At 36.3% G+C, this 18,926-nt stretch overlaps 1 protein-coding gene and 1 non-coding gene across 2 annotated transcripts in view; both read left to right on the top strand.

Annotated features, from left to right (window-relative positions):
• The first annotated feature begins 11,300 nt into the window (after window positions 1-11,300).
• LOC119467297 lies at window positions 11,301-11,362 on the top strand. Its single transcript, XR_005195833.1, has one exon. It is a non-coding gene; the product is annotated as a U7 small nuclear RNA (small nuclear RNA).
• Window positions 11,363-17,375: 6,013 nt separating this feature from the next.
• The window catches only part of CCDC192 (coiled-coil domain containing 192), a 203,401-nt gene continuing 201,850 nt past the window's right edge, over window positions 17,376-18,926 (top strand). Inside the window, exon 1 of the mRNA XM_017500991.2 lies at window positions 17,376-17,486. Coding sequence (XP_017356480.2) covers window positions 17,425-17,486 — 62 coding nt within the window. The 5' untranslated portion in view covers window positions 17,376-17,424. The remainder of the gene's footprint in view (window positions 17,487-18,926) is intronic.

The following is an 18,926-nucleotide window of genomic DNA, read 5'->3' as shown; positions in this document are numbered from 1 at the left end:
GGGTACCCAGTTTTCCACTTTTGTCTGAATCCATTTCAAGAAGAATTAAATTCAAAAATAATGTGGAAAATTATTTGATCCAGTGTGCAAAAATTCAGGGTTCCGTTAGAAAGAATAAAATTGTGCCATATGTCTAAGAATTTAGAGAATATATTTCAGTGAGCTCTGTCCTTTTAAGTTCTAAGTGTCCACTGTGGAATAGCTAGGAAAGCACTGGGGTCTAGTTCTGGTTGCATTCATTCACTCATTCACTGTCTCACCCATTTGTGATTTCCATAAATATTTGTTGAGAACTACTATGTGTTAGGAGTTGTGCTAGGCACTAGTGATACAATGTTGATCAAAATCAGATTTTGTCTTTCAAAATTTATTAGTCTAATGAGGAGGAGGTATATGTTTCCAAATAATTGCTATATTCTAGATTAGAAAGAACATGATGCTGTGAGTGTAGGGTTCAACCAATCTAGGCATCCAGGGAAAGTTTCCTTGAAGAAGCAGGATTTAAGCCTTGATCTAAAGAATGAGTAGGTAGAGTTCATTATGTGAAGAAGAAAGGACAATCACGTAGATGGAACAGCATGTACAAAAGTCATGGGGAAGCAGAGAGCACAGTGTTTTGGAGATATTAAAGCCAGTGTTCCTAGGGATAACAACATCCTAAAAGCAATGAGTGAACTCAGTGTCCAGATCTTGGTTTCTAGACATCACTTTTTATTAAAAAGAGTATTTCTCAGAGAAAAGGCCACCTTTTTCCAGGACTTCTTGATGTATCAGAAAGTAAGAAAGTGCTGAAAGAAGAAAGGGACTTGGAACTTGTCAAAATAACACTGAAGCAACTCCAAGAGGTTCCTTTTGACCAAATTTCTGACCATTTGAGTACCAAAATAAATGATAACAACAGATCATAAAACATGCAATAAAATAATAAACCATGAGTCTGTGTTGATCAAATTATTAGGCATGAATAAATAAAAAATTTGATAACAAATAGGATATTCACATAGTCTGAAATTACTTTTCCATAAATATTTGTTAATTACACAGCAAAAAATAATACTTTAAAATGGAGAACTTGGCAGACACCACCTTAAATGATCAAAGTTAACATCGTTAGTATTGTACAAAAAGAAATTGTGTGCCATTTTATAGTAGTGAGAAGAACACAGATTATTTCTCTAACATTCCTACAAAAGTATATGACTATCATGAAGGAAAATCAGAACAATCTAAATTGAAGGACATTTTCCAGAATAATTGGCTTGTAATCTTCAAGTTTCAAGGTCCTGAAAGTCAAGGGATTCTATAATAAACTGTTCTGAGTTGAAGGAGACTAACCAAACACAACACGTGACTCCAAAATGGAGCTTTGGATGTAAAGGAAATTATTTGACTACTTTCTGAAAGTAGACTGAATTCTGAGAGCTGAAGTGACCTTAAGTTCCTGATTTTGATGGTTGTATTGTAAGTATGTAGGGGAATACCCTTGCTGAGAAAAATAAATGCATTGCACTGGAGTATTTGGAGGTGACGTTATATCATATCACCAATGTATGCACCCAAATGGTTCCTGAAAAAAAAATATGTGTACTATACTTCCAAGCTTTCTGGAAGTTTGAGATTGTTTCAAAATAAAAAATAAATCAATTAATTGAAAAAGACAAAAAAAGGCCAATATGGCTAGAAATTTTGGACTTTAATTTCCACATTGGGACATAAAGAAGGTAGCTGAAATCCATGAATCTCAGCTCCAGTTGTACTGTAGCGTTCTAACTAGTCCCCAGGAAAGACATATGAAGACAAAACAATGTGCATTACTTTTCTATTGCTGCAGTACCAAATTTGGTAGCTCTCAGTTTGGTAGGCCAGAAGTTTGGGATGACCAGAGTTTTCTGGTGAAGGCTGAAATCAAGTTGTCAGCTTGTAGCCCCCACCTTCTTGCTGGCTGTCATCAGGGGACTGCTCTCAGCCCCTAGGGAATGTCCTCAGGTCCTTCCCTCATAGCCCCCTCTATCCCAGAACAGAGAGCCTCCCTTACATCAAATTTCTTTCACATTTTGAATTTTCTTTCTTGTCTGTTACTGTCCACAGAAAACTCTCTGCTTTTAAGGGGCTCATATAATTAGGTTAGGTGAGCCAGATAATTTTTCCATCTTAATGGATTAGTAACCTTGATTATGTCTGCAATATCCGTTTTGCAGTATTATATAATGAAATCATGGGAGTAACAGCAGTGGGAAACATTGTGGGGGCTTTCATAGAATTCTGCCTGCAACAGAATAGTCGAGATAAATGAATTTGGGTCTGCTATCAATCAATATAGGTCAAGAAAAATGTATAAAAATCTGCTTCTCTGATTCATGAATTGGGGGTTGGGGAATTCTAGACTGTGGTCTCTGAGACATCTTCAGCATTGAAGTTCTTTGATTTGTCTTTATTAGGCTGTAAGAGCAGGCAAGAACTGTTTCTGATTTACTGTTGAATTGCTAGCACTTAACCCAACACCTCAAACCTAGTGGATGCTCCAAAATGAGGGTATAAATAATAAATAATAAATGAATAATTATATATGGCTCCAGAAATTTATTTTCTTATTTGACTATCAAAATCTTCAGTACTGGTCCCTCAGTGGATTATTCTTCCAGAATAGCCAGGTTAAGAAGAAATCTGACAGTTAATTTCCAGTTCCATGTTGACTGATAATATTTGTGTGTATACGGAATTCTGAAGGATTTTTTTAAAGTAAATGTAGTTTGCCAAGAAGAGTTGGAACATATCCATTTATCAACAGAAGACGAAAATACATTTCACTTGAAAAGATCTCGGCCGGGCGCGGTGGCTCAAGCCTGTAATCCCAGCACTTTGGGAGGCCGAGGCGGGTGGATCACGAGGTCGAGATCGTCCTGGTCAACACGGTGAAACCCCGTCTCTACTAAAAATACAAAAAATTAGCTGGGCATGGTGGCGTGTGCCTGTAGTCCCAGCTACTCGGGAGGCTGAGGCAGGAGAATTGCTTGAACCCAGGAGGCGGAGGTTGCGGTGAGCCGAGATCGCGCCATTGCACTCCAGCCTGGGTAACAAGAGCGAAACTCGGTCCCCCCCCCAAAAAAAAAAGAAAATAAAAGAAAAGGTCTTATGATGCTATATTGTTCCAGTTAACAGAAATAGTAATGAAAGCTTGAAACATTCCCATATAAGGGTCTAAGAGGAAATAATTTTAGATATTATTTTGGAAATAGTCTTATTGCTTTTTAATATTATGAAATGTGAATATGCTCAAGATAAATTGGAAAATACAGATGATATAAGGAAAATAAAGATTATTCATTACCTACACGTCAAAGATAATCACTCTCAATATTTTGATAGACATCCTTTCACATATTTTCCTCTGCACCTATGGGTGTCAACATATCAGCATATACACATCCAGTTCTATGTAGATAATGCAGTTCTATACAGATAGTTTGCTCTTTTCATTTAAAAATATATTATAGATATATTTTCATAATAATAAATATGAATAGTAATTTTTAATAGCTACAAGATATTTTATTTTATAATTGTCATAACATTTTATTTGGCCAATCTTTCCTGACATGCTACTAAATAATTTCCAATTTTTCTAATGGTATACATATCACTTAAATGAACATTTTTGTGCATCAATTTTTGAACTTTGGCTTAATTATTTCTGGAAAAATAAATATCTAAAAGTAATATTGGTAAGTCAAAGGGTATGGAAATCTTGATATTTCCAGATTGCTCTCAGAAATGTTTGACCACATAAGTAGATTATAAAGTACCTGTTTGCCCTTGCCAACAATAGATATTATCAACTAAATGTTTAATATTTTCCAATTTGACACATGAAAATGATATATTGTTTTAATTTGCATTTCTTTTGATATAGTATTTTACATCTTTATTTCTCTTTTGAGATTTAAAAAATATTTTAAGGTGAGGTTTTTAAAATGGCCCTTAGACATTATTTTTTCTTATTATTTTGCCAGAAACTATAGTTTTATCTTTTTAATATATTTGACATTTTCTACATCATTTTCAAGTGCACTAGTGTGGTGGGAAACCTCTAAGATGGTGCCCAAGGATCTTAGGCACCTGATATTCACAACCTTCTGTAGTCTCCTACCCTTGAGTATCAACCAGCCCTGTGATTTGCTTCTTTGTATGCCCAGCCTAATATGGAAAGGGGAATGGAATATTGTTTCCATTATTAGATGATAAAGTCTCATGACTTCTATCTTGTTAGAAGATTCTCTCTGTTGCCCTCTTAGTTTGCATGCTTTGATGAAACAACCTGCCATGTTGGAGAGACCCTCCCTAGCAAAGAACTGGAGATAGCCTCTGCCCAAGAGCCAGGAAGGAAGGGTAAACAGCCCATGAGGAAATGATTTTTACCATCAGCCATGTGGTCACATAAGTGGCTCCTTCCCCAGTTGTGTCTTCAGATGAGACCCCAGTTCTGGCTAATAACCTTGATTACAACCCCTGTCATACCCATTCTTGCCATACCCATTCCATTATACAAAATGTCTCATAATAAACTTCTTATGTGGCACATTCATCTCCAATATTCACAATGTAAAGTTTCTGATGTACAGAACTATGACTCTAGCTTTTATTTTATCATATACAGATTAAATATTTGTGTTAAAATTTTATATTATGAGTTACTATATATTTTATGGCAATTGGGTGGTTTTAGTGTAATCAAATGGAAATTTGGTCTCGTGTTTATTTTTGACAATAAAAGGTGATAAAACCTTTGTAGATAAGCTGAAAGTTTCCTAGTCTGATAGATGGTGTTGGAAAAATGATAAATAATTATATTTACTTAGCATCTTCTGTAATGAGATTTTGTTTGCCTTATCAATTGCCTGATGTATTTGTGTCTTGTTTTGTTAAAGAATTTATTGGATATACACTCAACATTTTATTCGGCAACTAGCACTGAGATTTTTAAGGGCACTCCTTTGTTTTGATTTCATGATAGAGACTGGAAATTTTATCACAATTGATTTGCATGTACTTGTATTTATATATATATATATATTATACATATAAAAAATACATAGATATATTTGAGAATATGCTTATTATGTGTCCTCACTCATCTAGATTTTGTTAAAAATAAAAGATAAATATCTCACTTTTTAATTCTGGCATGCATAATTCCCCTGGGGAATGTTCCTTGGGAGGGCTGGAAATTACATAAAGGCACCCCATTTTGTCTTGAGAGGATTTGAAGGCACCTGTGTATCCTCACCTAGAATAACAATTGTCTCTCAGCAGTTCTGTATTAAGGTGGGTCAAAGTTGTTAAAGATTTAAGCCATTTTATGAACATAAGGGAATTATCCATGAATGTCTCATTTGGCCCTCTGCATATAAGGCCTTGTCAGGGACCTAGAAATTGTAATTTAGGGGAAAAAAAGAAAGCCTCTCTTCCCTCCCACATTACCTTCACCTCCTCTACTCCTTGACTTCTGCCTTCACCACATTAAATATCACCTCAAGAGATTCCTTTGAGAAAGGGAGAGTTACATTATTTTCTTTTCATTTAAATGCCCATTATTCCAGGAGTTAGTTAGAGCTAAAATTTAATAACTCCTTAATTGGGATTTTGTTCATACATTCACTAAGTGTAAGGTTCCACATTTTCACAAAACAATGAATTCAGCAGTGAACAAAATAGACTCATGGTTTTATCTACCAAATACTTACCTATTTCTATTTTATTCTTATATAAAGGACGGTGACAACACAGGAATTGAGAAGGTGAACGTTACTGGTAGACTGAAGTGGGTCGGGGGCAAAGCTTGAATGAATAGATGGATGGAAAAGAGGAAATAGACCACGTCATTTGCAACTGTTGCCTAATCAAGCCGCTTTTGAGTAACCACACATTCTATTCTAAACAAAAGAGATTATTTGCTTCTCTTTTGCCCAAAATCAGATTCTCCTTCCTAGCACGAACTTTCAGCACTTTATTTATTTGGTTAAGAGAAGTCCAAAAATCCATGCTAAATATCAAGAGAATTCTTAGCCTTGGCAATTCAAAAAAAATTAACACTTATGATGTCTTCTATGGAGGAGTTAAGAAATTAATCTACTTTTCACAAGTCCAGAGGGGAAAAAAAAACTGTCTTCAATGCAAACTTCAAAGAATCTACATCTCAGGCAGAAGATGGGGACTGATCCACTTAGAGCAGCTCCAGTCCTCATTACAGAACACTGAAGTAGTAAGATGATAATTTAACAAAAGAAAACTGTCTTCCTGGATTTTCCTTGAGAAGTGATTAATATGAAAGAATAGACCACTGAGGGTTTCACTTCTACCTTCTCCATCTGATGACTTTCAGAATGACCAGATATGCCATGCATGGTGACGGAGAGAAAGAACCATGGTTTGAAACCAGAACACTGGGATTCCACGTAGCACTGGTACCTATTAAATCTCTTTGCACCTCAGTTTTCTCTTTAGTAACAATCTCAGCAGGATTGTTTTGAAATTCATTAAGATAAAAAGTATGAAAAGAGTTGCTGTACACATTACCCTTGTGATTTTTTTGCTCCGTATGTGTAAATTCCAGAACATTCTAAGAGAAGCAGCATGATTTAGTTATTCAAACACAGATACTGTGACAGAAATTTAACTCTGCCACTCATAAGCAGCATGACAAATTTAAATCTTCATTCCATTCCTTAAGGGTACATCCAAAGATATGCCTGCACAAGGGATCCCTGGAAAGCTTTTTTCGATTGACATAAAAATTTTAAAAAGACTTTGAAGTTCATCATGTACATTTTAAATATTAAAAGAATTCAACTAAAATATTTTTTTCTAAAAATATATTTTCTTTAACAGAAAAACATCGGCCAGTCTTGTTATATAAATGATATCCTTTTAATTAATATGAGTCTTAAGAGAAGCCAACCCTCGAATTAGTTGTTGAATTAAGTTGCCATGTCCCTTGCAGTCAACAGAAAGTGACTTCAAAAAAAAAAAAAAAGGTGAAGTTTGAGGTAATATTACTATTTGTTCTTGAGGAGATGTGAGGCAGTGAGATGAAAGGAAGAGGGAATCATAACCACTTCTCATGTGAGGCAGTGGGATGAAAGAAAGAGGGAATCATAGCCAATTCTCTAGTTCCCAGAAGGATTTATTGTGATCATTAGGCTTCTCTGACATAGTCAGTGGATGAATTTGAGTGCCCTCCTTCATGATCTATGATAGCCAACATATATTTTCAGGGATGGGAGTGTGTAGGAAATGGATTATAGCATAGAAATAAAGAGTAAGAATTTTAGCTTCGAAAAGACCTGTATTTGAATCTCAGTCATTCTAGTTCCTGGCTGTGAGATCTTAAGAAAATGATTAAATTTCTGTAAGTATCGTCTTCTTCATATGAGATGGAGCAATAATCATAGCAATTGTTACCAGAGTTGAAAGAATTAAATGGAATAATATAAATCTTGACTTTGTGAAAGCCCAGTAAATAGGACTCTACATATATTGCTATTTTCCATATGCTCTTAAATTATGTATAAAAATGGAGATGTAGTCATATATTTTAATGATATTCCTAAGTTTCTGAGTCCGTTCATCCTCATATCCAATACATATATTTCTCATTTTATAGCATCATTTTTCTTTTACTTTCTTTTGTAATATAGATGTACTCCTGATAAACTAAATCAATATTTTATAAACCAAATTATATTTGGTAATGAGAGGCAAGTATTACACTAGAGAAACATTCTTTTAAAGGAATAATTTTAAAAATTTATTCAAACACATATTCTTTTGAAAATCTGATGATAGCTACGTATGTGTTTTCTACCCAAATACACAAATCCTTACATGCATAAAACTTCATATATGCTTTAAGGGATATATGGCCCTTCCCTAAAAATTTTAAGAAATTTTTAATAAAATGTCTAATCATTTGAGCCAATAGCTCAACCATTAATTTACCTGTTGTATAAAGCCAAATTTATGTATGGTAACTTTTAAAAAAGTACCTTACATTAAATTTAATGTTTAATTCCACCTGAAAGATGTTATATGTCACAGTGTTTGTTAATAAAGTTATTTTTAGCCTAGGGTTGTTAACTATGTTGTACCTAGCAGTTTCATATCCAGTAAATAAACTGTCACGGGAGTACCATTAATGTTAGTGGCAGGTGGAAATATCAAATTACATGATCTGATGAATTACTTTTCTTTTAAGCTTCTTTTGTACCAGAGTGGCAGAAAACATCCTTTTTTTTTTTTTTCCAAAACAGTTCTTTTAAAACTCTATATTTTCAGTAAACATCTTTTAGAAATTTCCATAAAGTACTTATTTTCCCAGCATCAAGATCTAACAGGCATTTGAATTTTAAAATGAATCAGCAAGGTGGTAAGTTTACAACTAAGCACTTAGCTTCACGTCTGTACTCAATATTGTATTAAAATTAATGCAACATTATGTTTTAGCATTTAAAAAATCAAATTGTTAATAGCCTCCAAAGACTTCCCTGCAGCAAAATTTGCTATTTCTTTTAATAAGAATAAATTCCAGTGACACCTTCTCAATCTGAGTTTAAAGATCACTTTCAGAAGATATGAATCTTAAGGAAATGTAGTTCAGCTATTAATCTTTGAAATTTCATGTCCGAAGTTGAACATTAACCAGGGATAACCTAAGTTACCATCTCATTTGCAATTTTGACCTCCCTTATGTCTCCAAAATTCAACTAAGGGAGCCTGATTGTTGGCTTCATCTGTTTTTATTTTTTTTTTTTAACTATGGGATTTTAATAATCTGTTGTCTGTGATGCCTTTTTTTTTTTTTTTTTTTAACTATGGGATTTTAATAATCTGTTGTCTGTGATGCCTTAGTGCAAGAGTTACATTCGTTTGTTTGTTTGCTTTAATGTCATTAGGTAAATTGAGAGGCACATAAAAGCAGTTCCCATCGGGGTACTGAGAAACAACCTACGCTGGCAGTTTGTTGGGTTGTTGATCTGGTGGATCTGACATGTGTAAAATGACAGCAGAATCACTCAGGAAATTCAATATACCCACACACAGAAGCCAAATATGCCAGCTTATTTTGGGAACCGCTCTATCATGAAGATGCATTTGTTCTTGGAGCAGCCTCAGAAAGCCTCCTCTTTATCCAACTGTCTCTTGATTAAAGAAGCAGCTGATGTATACTACATAATGTTTTTTCCCTGGAAAAGTTGTCTTATTGTCAATATTTTTCTTATTGCAAGGAAGATATTTTATTGCTAAATATTTGTTAATTGTCTGTTTTGATCACACAGAATGAGAGATGGCTCCTGGAAAGCTGGGTACAGTCATCTGGTAAATTACAAATAGTTAATAAATCCTTATAATAACATATATGGCATCTTTATTGAATAAACAATGTGCTTCTGAAGCAGGAGGTATGGCAATGTATCTGCTGTTTGTTTAAAATGTTAGATTTTTATTCTTTGTGTTTGTAGTATAGTTCACCAAAAATTATGTAGGAACTAAAATTTAAAAATTAATTCAAATGCTATTGTGTTTTTATCAGAACATTTATAGAAAAGCAAATAATACTATATTAATTGTGACTAAAAATGAAGAATGACATTTGTTAGGATACTAAATCATGCTTTTTCTCTATCATTCCCTTGAATTATTTTCTTTCCTTTACCTGTAATTTCTATCCTATCTTGGGATTTGCTGTTAACGTAACTTATTTTGCTAATGCTATCCAGGATAGTCAAAATAATACTTTCTAAATGATAAGTGACACATATGATATATTGAAAGTAGGTGAGTACCTCTGTCTTATTAGTTTCTGGGACTTGACATTAACTGAATTGCTTTCAGTTTCAGCAAGCATTTCACAAAAGTCACAGAAAAATATAATCATCAACATCCTGCAAGGACAAGCAATGCTTCACTGGTTGAGATGTGTCAGGTAGGGTTTGAGCATTTTTTCTCTGTGTGATATAGATTAAACGTTCCTAATTAAAACCAAGAACTGTGGCAAAACTGTTCGGTTTTTTGAGCTTCTCTAATAAATAAATATTTTTTTCTTGTTTCTAACCTGCCACACATTAAACCTCTCCAAGATCAAACTGTCCTTTGCTTACATTGCAGTTAACAATTCATTTTCTCCCCAAAATTAAAGCTACAAATACATTTCTCTATACTTTCTAGTTGTTTGAGATAAACTTAGATTTGAATAGTTTCCATATTTTTTTTATCAGGCAAATGCTGCTGAGTTTTGAAATGGGCAGTTTCTGGGAGGAATCGTTTCTCCACCATTTTTGGCATTAACCGCACTGATAGTGCATGATGATTAATACTTCCAGAATGGTGACACATTCCCTGCATTGAATAAGTACAGATGGTGCTGATTGTTTTTCCTACTTGTCATTGACTTCTAACTCACATTCACATCGAGTCCCAAAGTGTTGTCTTCTTGGTGAAGAATGATGATGAAGATGTGACCTCCAGGTTAAAGATGTGACTTGTCAGTCATTTTCACACTCTGGTATTCAGAGTTGAGAACCCCTCCTGCTGCTCAGTGGCCTAATATTAGCATTGTGCAAAGGCAAGATGTGTACCTTTATCGCATCCCTGTTCTCTCTCGTCTCTACCCCAGCTCTGAATCTCCAGTTGCTCCTTCCTTGTGCGAGCTTCAGGAAGAGTTCCAGAAACCTCTTACATTCCTTTTCATTTGTGCAAGTGCCACACATATGCACACACACATACTCACATACAGTGCTTAGTGGAGTGCTTGGTACAGACTATTAATAAAGTTGGGTAAATTACTGATAAAAGAATTAAATCAATTACATTGAAATATGAAGGAAGGTTCCAGCGGATTTTGGAGTTGGATGAAGATGTTTTGTTTTGTTGCTGATTCTATCAAGGTAAATACAAAGAAAGATTCATTATTGGCCAGGCGCAGTGGCTCACGCCTGTAATCCCAGCACTTTGGGAGGCTAAGGTGGGCAGATCATGGTGTTAAGAGATCGAGACCATGCTGGCCAATATGGTGAAGCCCAGTCTCTACTAAAAACACAAAAATTAGCTGGGTGTATTGGCACGCTTCTGTAGTCCCAGTTACTCAGGAGGCTGAGGCAGGAGAATTGCTTGAACCTGGAAGGCAGAGGTTGCAGCGAGCTGAGATCGCACCACTGCACTCCAGCCAGGTAACAGGGCAAGACTCCATCTCAAAAAAAAAAAAAAAATATTTGTGGGATAGAGAGATTAATGTGGATATAATTTATAAGCGTTACAGCTCTTTTAGAATTTGTCTAGCAGGGTTTCCAGTTTTGGCTGGAAAGCCAAAAAAAAAAAAAAGTTAAATGCATTAATAGACATTAACATTTCAAAATAATTCCTAAGCTACAACTACAAAGTGATCAGTAATTTTCTGAAAGTAATATAATTATGTTCTGAAAATAAATTATATATATCAACTAGCTACTGTTTATTAAATTTATAGTTTTGTCTAAGAAAGTGATTCTGAAATTATTTTTCAGATCAAAATCTTAACTGTTCTTCTCACGCTTTCTTTAATTTTTTGTTTTCCTTACTGGTACATTATACCTCATTAAGAAAGAATAGAAATAGAGAAAGAGAGAAACAATTATAATTGTTATATTAGTAAATTAATCTTGCATATTTTTCTAATCTAGATAATATTAAAAATGATGTGAAACATGTACATATGGCAACAACTTAGTAAGATATGATCATTATTATTTCTTTTCTCTCTCTTTTTTTTTTTTTTGAGCTGGAGTCTCACTCTGTTCCCCAGGCTGGAGTGCAGTGGTGCGATCTTGGCTCACCTCAACCTCCTCCTCTTGGGTTCAAGCAATTTTCCTGCCTCAGCCTCCTGAGTAGCTGAGACTACAGGCATGCGCCACCATGCCTGGTTAATTTTTGTATTTTTAGTAGAGACGGGGTTTCACTATGTTGGCCAGGCTGGCCTCAAACTCCTGATCTTATGATCCGCCCACTTCGGCCTCCCAAGGTGCTGGGATTATAGGTGTGAGCCACTGCACCCAGCTCATTATTATTTCTATGGTTGAATAATCAAATAAGAAATTTATGTGAATTATATACAAATTATACGCAAATATATACCTGCATTGGGCAGTGTTAGAGCTCCCCAAGTATATTTCACCCTTTCCGGCTATGTAGTAGCCCTGGAATTTGAGTGGGATTGATCCCACTGGCAGCAATAAGGGTGGGTTCTGATGGATCCTTTCTCATTGCCACAGCGATCAGTTTGGGGTGGGCATAATATTTCAGATTGAAGCCAGTCAACATGTCCTCAGTCATAGTGATTACCTATTTAGGATCAGTCAATTAGAATAAAACATAGGACTTCTGTTCCCAGGTCATGGAAAGCAACTCTCTTTCAGTCAATTAGAATAAAACATAGAGCTTCTGTTCTAAGGTCATGGAAAACAAGTCTGTATCTCTGGCCATGAACAAAGTCATCTGCAGCCCAGTTCTGCTGGCAGCCATTCCATGCCCTCAAGGAAAGCCAGCCCTCAGACGAAGTCATACTGTTTATAAAAAGATACCACATGCTGATAATATCAATGATTAACCTTGAAGTACCTTTAACTTCTGGACTTCCTAGTCATATGAGCCAGCAAATTCCCTTATGAGTTAACCACAATTAGTCGCCGTTTCTGTTACTTGTAGCTGAAAGTATCCTTCACAATACAATAGCCATCAAAACATCTTCATCTATTTGACAGCAAGCCATGAGAAAATCCTGGAAGATGATTTTCAACAAATGTCTTCTTAGGATTCCCTACTGTCTTGTTTGTTTCTACTTACTTGAGACTAGATTCTTTATGGAAAGTATATGAAAATGGTTTTTTATGAAATATTTAGATAAATCATATTTAATTTTACAGCTAATAAATTTTTAAGAAGTGTTATTAGAGACATAACTAGGGATATAAAGAACATGGATTCCATAGAACCTAGACTAGCAAAGCATTAGAAAATACATGAAGAATATTTAAAACATATTGACAGCAGAAACAACCTAGAAGACATTTCTTGATAAGGATACCAGTAATATGTCTTGAAACCATGACTATTTTGAACTATGCCTATCTCTAATGGCTTGCATTGTGATATGAGACAATGATAAATGTTTTCAAATAAGTGATTTACTCTCAAGAAGTAAATGTTATAAAGAAAAATAAATCAATCCTAGGAAAACCATAAACAGGTACTCACCAATACAGTAGTAAAATTTTAAGGAAAACAGTGTATAAAGGAAAAGAATGAATAAAGAATGTGCTGTAAGTTGAACAGTTGTTTCCTGGGTCAAAATCAACAATAATATGAAAAATATAAGTGTGTGAACTAGGCATTTATTGGTAGGAAGTAATAGGAAGCAATTCTGGCTAGAAAAGAAAAAAGGAATTGATTGTTCACATACTGGGGCTCATGGAATCAAGAGAAGGTTGAGTTAGGTTTAGAAATGAGCAGAAGCCAAGACCACTCCAGAGACTAAGAAGTAAGACTCACAACAGGAAAAGTTAGATCAGAATGCTGCTGTTTAAAGACAAGCTGGTGGTGACCAAATGAAAGCTGTTTCGGAAGAGACTATGAATATTCGATTGGAGAAGATTGAAGAGGGAATGGAAAAATAAGCTATTCTTCTGAAGAATTTTTCTCGAGAGCGAGCACAGAAAGAGAGGAGGTCAAGAGAGGTTTGCTGGTCTTTGTATGGTGCTGCTTGAGCATGTTTCCGTGACAACAGGGCTGAATCACTGGCTGCAACACTTTTCCCTGCAGGAGCCCAAAGCTGGTTCCTTCTCATCCTTCATATCTCTGCTCTATGTCACCTTTGATGACATTGTTTTATTTTCTCGATAGCACTTGTCTCTGTCTGTAATTATCTTCTGCATTTGTTTGATTGCCCTCTACCAACTAAAGTATGAAATTCATGAGAGCAGCAGCTTTCTCCTGCTTATCACTGTCATACAAGCATCCAGAACAGTGTCTGTCGCAAAGCTGAGCCTTAATAAATACTTGTGGAATAAATTAAAAAACAGATAACCAGAACTTCAGTTGTTTCTTTTTTTCTTATGTTACCTGTTTGAGATTCAAAGACCCAGGATTCAGTTGTTGATGAGCCAAGTTCAACGCTGTGTAGTCCTTTGTCTGGATAGGGTCTGCACTACCTTAGGTTATTTGGCAGAGGCTAGGTAACTGAATTTACTGTCAGTCCAAAGCCAACGACCAGCGGAGAGAGGCCATTCTCACAGGAAAGTCAAATACTGCTAGGAATCTCCAAATGACAAATGCTCAATGCAGTAAAGCACAGTAAGGAAGGAGAAGAAATGTTCATTTCTTGTCACAAACAAGCTAGAAATAAAAAGTTTACATTCCAGTTCAACCATTAACAGCTGTCAGTTTCATCCCTAGTTTTCCTAAAGAAAAACTTTAGGACCAAGGGGATAGAAAAGTCTGTCTGCTTATACAGATAAACATGCCTCTCCATCAAAACAAGCTGGGAGTCTGGAGATAATTAGACCCACTGTGTCAAGCAATCAGCAACACAGGGAAGAGGTCAGAAAAACAATGACAAGCGACCTGGCTAATTCTTAAGAGAAACAGAGGAAAGCCTTTGCAATCAGTTGGAAGATGTTTTGGCTGTTGTGGCTCATGGCCTAATTTGTACTTGTTTACGTGCTGTTACTTTGGTTTCTCTGTCACTTTCACCCTCTCCTTTTGTCCTCCCCTAGCATGGACACACTCACCCAGACTCTCCGACATGAGCACAGTCACCACGTGTTCATCACAATGAAAACGTAGTGAACTTTCCCAGGTCAGCTTTGGGAAAGGCAGTCATTTTCCTCTACAAGATTCTACATCCCCAAGAGGAACACCTAGGAGGTGCTCCTGTTTGCTTTTATTCACCTGTTTTTTTTCAGTGCTTGGGATATGTTAAATTAGAAGAGCATTTTGGAAATCCCAGACCTGCTTCATTAATTTTTTTATTTAAGACATTAGTGGCCACTAGAACAATAACATAACAGAATGAGCTCTACAAGGGCAGGAACAATATCGGTTTTATTCATGCCTAGCACCGTGCCTAGCACAAAGTGAGTTTTCATGAAATATCTGGTGAATAAACAAATAAACACACAAATGAAAGAGTGAGCAGGCAGATGGAGCTGAAGGACTGTTTTCCAAGCAGAGACTTCGAAGACCTCCACCGCAGCTGTCTCTGTTCTCCTCAGCCACATCACTTCATTGTAAATCTATTATCTTGTCTGTCTTGCCCTTTACTCATTGCAATGTTCTCCCTTCAACCTCCTTTCTGGTCCTAGTGATATTTACTCACCTAAGTTAGATAAGACATCCTGATAAACATGAGCCGTGGAACATATAAAATATGCATATTCTTTGTTATATACACATTATATGATTTCTGATTCTAAGAAAAGATATATTTTTGACAAGCTGCAGGTAAGTTTTACTGCTGGGAATCTCCAAATGACAAATGCTCAACCCAGTAAAGCACAGTAAGGAAGGAGAAGTTTAAAATCATGTTAATGGTAGAAGTGTCAATGATTTATACGTATTTCTAGAAGTTTTGTTATAATACCTCCTTGTTTTCTTTACATTTAGGGGGGACATGTAGTTTTTTTAAACTACAGCTCAACTTTTTAAAATAAATCATTGGAGTGACTTTCATGAGTACTTTTCCTTAATAATAAAAGAACAATACCACTAATTTTATTAGTTAGCTTGTTTAGAATTCTGTAGGTCAATATGCCTTTAATGACCCAGCCAATTTCCTCACCACCACCTTCTGAAATCCTTCCCATGCAGTATTTTTTTTCAAAGAAGAAATGGGAATGGAAAAGTCACCTTGTTTCTCAAGGACTTTTTGAAAGCCTGCTTTTGTACTAGCCATATCTCTCCACCTCTGTATTTGACCAGCAAGATGTATGATAAGATTAATAACCATCATAAATAATTAGTGCCTACAGTGCCTTTCACCAGCCATTATTGAGATGACTTTTCTTTTATAAAATATTATGAACCCACTACATGGTGAACATCTAGACATTCCTCTAAAATGCATTAAAGTGTAATCTACTCTGTGGTTTTTTTTTTTTTTTTTAATAAGATGAGCTAAAGAAACAGAACAAAATGTTAGAGCTAGAAGGGAAGACAGAAATAGTTCCAGTCGTTCTTTCTTAAAATAACAAATCCAAAGCATAGAGAGAGGTAAGATGACCTGTGATCCCCAACAATCAGCTATTTGCAAGGCCAATTGCCCAATCCTTGCCTTTTCACAACTACCCATTTAGTGTTGGCTTTTCTATCCAGAACACCAACTGCTCAATAGTTCTTTATTTTATTCATAGGGTTTTTTTTTTTACCAAGGGGCTGGATCACTTGAAATTTTGTTGAAGGAGTAAATGATAATTATACTCTTTAATAGATAAGTATTCATTCATGTTATTATTGTAGTTACTCGCTCTATAATGCTCTAACCTTAGAAACAAATTCTGTGATTAGAAACATTCCTGTCATGCCAATCTAATTTATTTTAGGATGAACAGTGTTGGTTGGGTTCAGGACACACAAACCAAAATCCAGGAGTGATTCTGATCTGTAGACTGCAGAGCTCCTACATGTATTTCCTGTCGGGGCAGAACGTGAAGTGAATACAGGGTCATCGGGGTCTACAAATGCATCCAGGGAGAGATACAGCAACTGGCTGGGAGAAAGTGGCTGGTGGCTTTGGACAAGCAACAGGGAAGAAGGATCAGCAGCTGCAGATGAGTTGTGACAATGAGCAAAATATCAGCTAGTCAGGCACAATGAATCACTTGTGCACTCCTGCGTTAGGAAAGAAGCTTTCATGAGGATACGGCCGGGGGGTCTTCTATCTGGAGCCCATGGGTCCCAGGGAAAGCAGATCATCACCCTAAGGGGTTGGTCTGTGATGAAACCACTGATTGCTTGTAAACCAATGCGTTTCTGGGTATGCAGTCATCTCAGACAGCAGAGTGGCTGTTTCCTTAGCATTGGTTCTGGATGTAAACATGCCTGGGTTTGAGCACAAAACCAGTTTCTGTTCCACTTTGAATAAGTTTTCCAGAAATGATGACTTTGTGGTGATTCTTCACCTATTCTCGTGCCTGGATCTGATTTGTGAGATGTTTTGAGGGGTTACTGCGGCTTTATAACCGAGATTTATTTCTTTGGGAAGTTAAGTGTCTTTTCCACAGCCATTGTGGTAGCCTAGCAACAAAGGACAGCAGAGCAATAGCAGGGATTCTAAAACTCTAAGGAATGATGCCTGTTGACATCTCTCCCAGGGACAGGGGATCCCAGTGGGCCTGGCGTGAGATGGGACAATGCGATAGCAAGATATCCGTGTTCTCAGAATCTGACACCCCAGAGAGAAGCAGGTAAGTTCCCAGCTCCTCTCATCCCAAAATAATTCATGGGAATTTCTGTATAAAGTAGCTTTTACTCAGTACTTCAAAGAAAATCTTTCTTTAAAGTCTGAGGAATAACAACAGATTTTATTCCTTTCCTGGAGAGTGACCCCCTTTCTTTGAAAGCTGCTGTCTTCCCAGATCAGAGCAGGGCCTAACACACAGCAGGGGTTCAATAAATATTTATTGAACAAGTAAAATGTCCCTTATTTGGTCTTCTCAGAAATCACACACTCACTTACCCCAGCCATTTTACTGATGTGGGAATGGGGAGGGTAAGAAGCCAGCCTTCTTTCAGTTGAAATGAAATGTCATCTTTACCACTTTCTTCCCAAGAGATGCACACAGAGAAAGCTGGGTCATTCCTCCTCTACAGGTTGCCCACACAAAAACCTAAATCAACACTGGCTGCAAATATGGAAGTACCGCTCCCCTCTCTAATTGATTTGCATTTAATTAGTAGAAATTTTACATGTTGACACCATACTCATTTCCCTTTCAAATGTGGAAATATCTTCCATTTAAAATTTTGTTTTAAATCTTGAGTGTGAGGTGACCACATCTCTGTAGCGGGAGCTACATCCTATAAGGCAGTATCCTTAATGGGATGTTCACATGCAACCATGGTTCTGCTTAGTTAAGTTTTTGTTGTTTGTTCGTTTTTGAGACGGAGTCTCACTCTGTCGCCCAGGCTGGAGTGCGATGGCGTGATCTCAGCTCACTGCAACCTCTGCTTCCCGGGTTTTAAAACTTAACAAAGCAGGGTGGGCCTGTGATGAACAACTTTCAAATGAATAGCCCAGTGTACGGTCAACAGAAAAAACAAGTGAAAAGCAGGGCTGTGCTCTCACTGTAAATTCTTGTTAGTGTTTTTTATTTCTGGTGTATGGAGCTGAATGTTCTGTGCAGATAGAAAGCTGGGCTTTTGAGGCAGGAGACAGGGGAGTGTCATGCTATTCCTGTTGATCTTTAGGTAACTTCAGTTCAGCGTCTTCACTTCGAAGCAGGAACTGGTCCCATGTGTCTTGTTTGCCTTCCCTTCTTCTTTCCCTTCTACTTTCCTCTTCTCATGCCCTTGAGACAGACCTTCTCCACAGTTTACATAAACTTAGTGGGAACTTGCTCCTACATTGTCTAAGTAAGGGAGAGTTAGGCCCTGGATCCAATTAATCTAAGGAACAAAACAGAAATTTCCCAGGAAATCCTCTTTTATAAAAATTAAGTGCTCAATAGCAGTATTTCCTAGCCAATTTTAATAAAATCATTTATTCACACAGAATAATTGGTGAGTAATTAGTCCTCCAATTTGACATAAAAAGCATGAAGTAAAAAGTTTAGAAAGCAGATAGAAAGGAATTTCATTTAAAGGAAGGAAATTTCAATGTTCTTATAACACACTGAGAAAAAGCT

The sequence above is a fragment of the Cebus imitator genome, unplaced genomic scaffold (assembly GCF_001604975.1).
Source record: "Cebus imitator isolate Cc_AM_T3 unplaced genomic scaffold, Cebus_imitator-1.0 Scaffold275, whole genome shotgun sequence".
NCBI lineage: Eukaryota > Metazoa > Chordata > Mammalia > Primates > Cebidae > Cebus > Cebus imitator.
The sequence above is the reverse complement of the archived record's forward strand: the minus strand, read 5'-3'. Positions and strand labels throughout refer to the sequence as shown.